Genomic DNA, 6,000 nt, shown 5'->3' on the forward strand with positions numbered 1-6,000 from the left:
CTTGCCATAATACAAATTCTAACAGTCTATTCAGTAGGACTATCAGCTGTGTATCCACCAGACTTCTGCACAACACAACTGATGGTCCCAACCCCATTTATAAGGCAAGAAATCCTACTTATTAAACCTGACAGGGCACACCTGTGAAGTGAAAACCATTTCGGGTGACTACCTCTTGAAGCTCATCAAGAGAATGCCAAGAGTGTGCAAAGCAGTCATCAAAGCAAAAGGTGGCTACTGTGAAGAACCTAGAATATAAGACATATTTTCAGTAGTTTCATAGTCATGAAAATACAGAAAAATCTTTAAATGAGAAGGTGTGTCCAAACTTTTGGTCTGTACTGTATATGTCTCGCCCAGGGGGATATAGGGCACTCTGTACCCGGGCCTTTTACCTTGTTTTGGATGTCACGGCAGTCGGCTCCCGGGCCCGTACTCTGGGGTCTCTCTTGAAAAAGGGGTTTTAGTGTACAGTTTGTCTCGTGACGCCACCTGTGGTTTCCGGTAATAGTTACCAGCGCTGCTGCAGACCTCCGGGGGTGATGGGATGGCAGCTGGGATGTTTCTGCTCTCCACAGGTGGAGCGAGCCCCCGGGGCAGTGTAGATGCAGATGGTGATGCTGGGCGTTGTAGTGCAGAAGAGAGAGATGGCGCAGCGGGAATAACTGACGGAGGCAGTACAGTGCAGTCATCCGAGTTTACTCACAGTTCTGTTCAAGTTCCTCAGGTATACTGTATGGGTGTCAGCCTCCCACGTTGCACTGCGTCTACCAGACAAGGGGTTCAGCACTTTCTCAACTATATCATGAGCGCTTGACGGAACCCCGCTTTCTTTATGTTCCTTACTAGACTGCCTTCTCGCACCGGGTCTTCTCCCTCCTGCCCTGCGGTTCCCCACACAAAGTCCCGATCGGGTACTCTGAAGTCCCTCTGGGTAACGTGGAGTTCCCGGACCTATTTGGTGCCCTTCATGGCAGCTAAAGTGAGGTTGTGGCAACTGCACCATGGAAGTGCAGAAGCCTCCGGTTTTTCCAGCCGAGACCTGGAGTAACACGCTGGTCCACGGACCGGTTCCCTTCTTGCAGCCTGATCCCTTTGACACTTTGCAGAATCGGGCATACGGGTGGCTTCCTCCTCCTTCCGTACCCCTGGGATCCCTTATTTTACCGGAGCCTTTAACCTCTGCTCCCCTCCTGGGCCTCTCTTACTAGGCCCCTGTCGTGGGGCAGAGCTCCTGAAGAGACTCTGCTCCCCTCCTCTCCTTCCTACTCACTGACTGAGCTAAACTACTCCCTTAACTAAGATAGCTTCCCTATGTATACCTCCTATAATGGTGCTCCCCTATTCTACATCCTCCACCCACACCCACTACTGGTTCCCCCTCTCTTTGGTTCCCCCCACTCCAGCCAGGGACGGGGCAGCAGAAGTGCATAATGCCCTTCCAGCCAGCCTGGAGCAGTGTAGTGTTGGATTTAGGTGTTGGGGTTCCGGGCAGCACTCCCTCCTTACCTGAGAGAAGGAGACACCACACCTCTGGGTGAGATGCAGTACCTCTGTGGCGACCGAACCCCCCAGGGGCGCCACATATACCCCAATCACATGTAAAGCGTCATGGAATAAATGGCGCTATAATAATAATAACAGAAACAAGTCACCAATTCTGTATTTATCACCCACTCCTGGTTTTGGCTTAGAAATACTGATGTAAAATACTGACCGAATACTGAACGTGTGAACGTGGCCTAACAGTCCAGCTGCCAATGGGAACGGTGGAAAGTGACAGGTTTGGTTTCTTTATGGATCCTGTAGCAATTATTGGGATCACAATCTGGGGACAGGAACATTCACTGGTGTTTTCCATCTTGTCACTTCTTTGCTTCTTCTTCTTCTTTGTGTTCTCTGCTCTGACGATTCGCACTTTTCTTCTACAGAAATTGGGACAATACAAATAAATGCTGGAAACTCCATGAAGGAGAATTAAAGCCGGATAATTGCTGGTCCTGGAATAAATGGATTTGTGAAAAGAATCTCTTACCGACATCGATTAGGAAGTCTTATAGTGATTACAATTTCATTGTTTCTTTGAGGGACACAGAGTATCAATGTAAATACCGATAATAATCCCGGCGGGATCATCGCTCTGTTGGACGCCGTGAGAACATCGCAGACATTTCTCTCTATCAATGAAATAACAGAAAAATCCACAAAAAGCCATAATAAATCCAGAATCAGGAGAAACCGCGGCCCTAATCCAGAGCAAACGAGGAAACTAATAATAATCAGCAAGCGACGGCGGCATCACCCGATACGAGGAGCCGGAGGGACGTAACACCACCAGAGCTTCACGTCTGCACTCATCCATATCCGTATACCTGTATACCAGCAGTATAGTGAGTGCTGCTCATCCGCACACCCATATACAGCCACTAGGGGGTTCCTATAACCCAACCCATAACCCACTGGGGGCGCAGACATATTTAGTTTTTCTGCTTTTGATTTTTTGATGCTTTTTATATTTTTCTCCTTGATGTGTTGTTGTTTTCTCTTTCTTTCTTTCTTTCTTTCTTTCTTTGTGCATTTGGTATTAATAATGTATCGTAAAATTTTGAAAAATAAGCAAAAAAATATTTTGGGGTGGTAAAAAAAGAACCCCAAGAATCAGTAAGTTTTCACATAACATAAATGTCGCACTTTTTCAGCTGCGTTTTTTAGTGCAGAAAATCGGCTGAATTGAGCAGTTCAGCAAAGTGGATGTGATTTGATGAGCGCTCCGGCCCACTCTGCGGAGAAAGACCCTGCTGATCGGGGGGGGGGGGGGTTGATCATTTTTTTCCAATAGGCTTCTATGGGGAGTCTGAAAAAAAAGCAGATACATTTTTACATGCAGAACTGCAGCGTTTCTGCCCTAAAAACACATGAAAAAGACGCTTTAAATAATAATCAGAGCGGATTGTTATTGGGTATTTTGGTCCAGACAGCTGCCGAAAAAAATCATAGGGAAAAAAAGCAGCGTTTTCGTAAGTGTGAACAAGGCCTCAATGTTCTTACAGCATTCACCGTGTGGTGAGAATGATCTGGAGAAGACTATTAGAGATGAGTACAATTTTTTGAGTGGAAGTGAATTCTCAATTTTACATAAATCCTTATTTATTCTCCAGAATATGGATTTTTTTACAATTCACTCGGAGTCATTTTTTCTGAAGCGTAGAGGACAAGACAAACAGTGAAAAATAAGACGTTCATCTCGAGCTGGAAGCTTCATTCTGTGGCTCAAAAAAGAAGATTTTTGCCAGTTCTCCTTTGGTTTGTCATGTCCTCAGCCTCATCGCTCTCTATTGTCCTCTGCGAGAGCGCGTTATTTGTAGGAGATGCTGCAGTTGTCATTGTAGGTACAAGTGATTTTTTCATTGTTTTTATAGGCCATTTTTTTGGGGAGGGGGAAACAATTGGATAAACATTGGGCCACTTCTGGTCTATTGAATTATTTTCCTGTCCTGGTTCATTGTGTGAGATTAATAACACAATATTTTTAAAGCTTGGACGTCGTGAGATAAAATATACTCAACGCAACTATTTTTTTAAATTAATTTTAAGATTTTTTTTTAACCAATGAAAACTGTTATTTTTTTTCTATATTTTTATAAATAGTTTCTAACATTTGTTTTAGTTCTATCAGGAGAATTGAACCCTAATTATCCCCCAGCGGCCATCACAATTCATCAGCATCTTGTATGCTACCGTTTAGCTGCCACAGCAGCTGCATCTAAAGGGGTTAAACTGCAAGCTTCACCATCAGGAGGGCGTCAGCTCCACCATCTCCTCCCAGTCCCGCTAGGATCTTACTTTATGGCCTCCTGCACATGGACAATCTAAAGGGGTTAAACTGCCAGCTTCACCGTCAGGAGGGCGTCAGCTCCACCATCTCCTCCCAGTCCCGCTAGAATCTTACTTTATAGCCTCCTGCACATGGACAATCTAAAGGGGTTAAACTGCAAGCTTCACCGTCAGGAGGGCTTCAGCTCCACCATCTCCTCCCAGTCCCGCTAGGATCTTACTTTATAGCCTCCTGCACATGGACAATCTAAAGTGGTTAAACTGCAAGCTTCACCATCAGGAGGGCGTCAGCTCCACCATCTCCTCCCAGTCCCGCTAGAATCTTACTTTATAGCCTCCTGCACATGGACAATCTAAAAGGGTTAAACTGCCAGCTTCACCATCAGGAGGGCGTCAGCTCCACCATCTCCTCCCAGTCCCGCTAGGATCTTACTTTATAGCCTCCTGCACATGGACAATCTAAAGTGGTTAAACTGCAAGCTTCACCATCAGGAGGGCGTCAGCTCCACCATCTCCTCCCAGTCCCGCTAGGATCTTACTTTATAGCCTCCTGCACATGGACAATCTAAAGTGGTTAAACTGCAAGCTTCACCATCAGGAGGGCGTCAGCTCCACCATCTCCTCCCAGTCCCGCTAGAATCTTACTTTATAGCCTCCTGCACATGGACAATCTAAAAGGGTTAAACTGCCAGCTTCACCATCAGGAGGGCGTCAGCTCCACCATCTCCTCCCAGTCCCGCTAGGATCTTACTTTATAGCCTCCTGCACATGGACAATCTAAAGTGGTTAAACTGCCAGCTTCACCGTCAGGAGGGCGTCAGCTCCACCATCTCCTCCCAGTCCCGCTAGAATCTTACTTTATAGCCTCCTGCACATGGACAATCTAAAGGGGTTAAACTGCAAGCTTCACCGTCAGGAGGGCTTCAGCTCCACCATCTCCTCCCAGTCCCGCTAGGATCTTACTTTATAGCCTCCTGCACATGGACAATCTAAAGTGGTTAAACTGCAAGCTTCACCATCAGGAGGGCGTCAGCTCCACCATCTCCTCCCAGTCCCGCTAGAATCTTACTTTATAGCCTCCTGCACATGGACAATCTAAAAGGGTTAAACTGCCAGCTTCACCATCAGGAGGGCGTCAGCTCCACCATCTCCTCCCAGTCCCGCTAGAATCTTACTTTATAGCCTCCTGCACATGGACAATCTAAAGTGGTTAAACTGCAAGCTTCACCATCAGGAGGGCGTCAGCTCCACCATCTCCTCCCAGTCCCGCTAGGATCTTACTTTATAGCCTCCTGCACATGGACAATCTAAAGTGGTTAAACTGCAAGCTTCACCATCAGGAGGGCGTCAGCTCCACCATCTCCTCCCAGTCCCGCTAGAATCTTACTTTATAGCCTCCTGCACATGGACAATCTAAAAGGGTTAAACTGCCAGCTTCACCATCAGGAGGGCGTCAGCTCCACCATCTCCTCCCAGTCCCGCTAGGATCTTACTTTATAGCCTCCTGCACATGGACAATCTAAAGTGGTTAAACTGCCAGCTTCACCATCAGGAGGGCGTCAGCTCCACCATCTCCTCCCAGTCCCGCTAGGATCTTACTTTATAGCCTCCTGCACATGGACAATCTAAAGTGGTTAAACTGCAAGCTTCACCATCAGGAGGGCGTCAGCTCCACCATCTCCTCCCAGTCCCGCTAGAATCTTACTTTATAGCCTCCTGCACATGGACAATCTAAAAGGGTTAAACTGCCAGCTTCACCATCAGGAGGGCGTCAGCTCCACCATCTCCTCCCAGTCCCGCTAGGATCTTACTTTATAGCCTCCTGCACATGGACAATCTAAAGTGGTTAAACTGCAAGCTTCACCATCAGGAGGGCGTCAGCTCCACCATCTCCTCCCAGTCCCGCTAGGATCTTACTTTATAGCCTCCTGCACATGGACAATCTAAAAGGGTTAAACTGCCAGCTTCACCATCAGGAGGGCGTCAGCTCCACCATCTCCTCCCAGTCCCGCTAGGATCTTACTTTATGGCCTCCTGCACATGGACAATCTAAAGGGGTTAAACTGCAAGCTTCACCGTCAGGAGGGCGTCAGCTCTACCATCTCCTCCCAGTCCCGCTAGGATCTTACTTTATGGCCTTCTGCACATGGACAATCTAAAGGGGTT

The 6,000-nt window shown here is 47.2% G+C and overlaps 1 protein-coding gene across 1 annotated transcript in view; it reads left to right on the forward strand.

Annotated features, from left to right (window-relative positions):
* Window positions 1–4,737, forward strand: part of LOC141154086 (uncharacterized) — a 61,110-nt gene extending 56,373 nt beyond the window's left edge. Inside the window, exon 5 of the mRNA XM_073639573.1 lies at window positions 1,932–4,737. Coding sequence (XP_073495674.1) covers window positions 1,932–2,118 — 187 coding nt within the window. The 3' untranslated portion in view covers window positions 2,119–4,737. The remainder of the gene's footprint in view (window positions 1–1,931) is intronic.
* Window positions 4,738–6,000: the final 1,263 nt, after the last annotated feature.

The sequence above is a fragment of the Phyllobates terribilis genome, unplaced genomic scaffold (genome assembly GCF_046119375.1).
Source record: "Phyllobates terribilis strain yellow unplaced genomic scaffold, ASM4611937v1 Scaffold_1__5_contigs__length_1240528914, whole genome shotgun sequence".
Classification (NCBI taxonomy): domain Eukaryota; kingdom Metazoa; phylum Chordata; class Amphibia; order Anura; family Dendrobatidae; genus Phyllobates; species Phyllobates terribilis.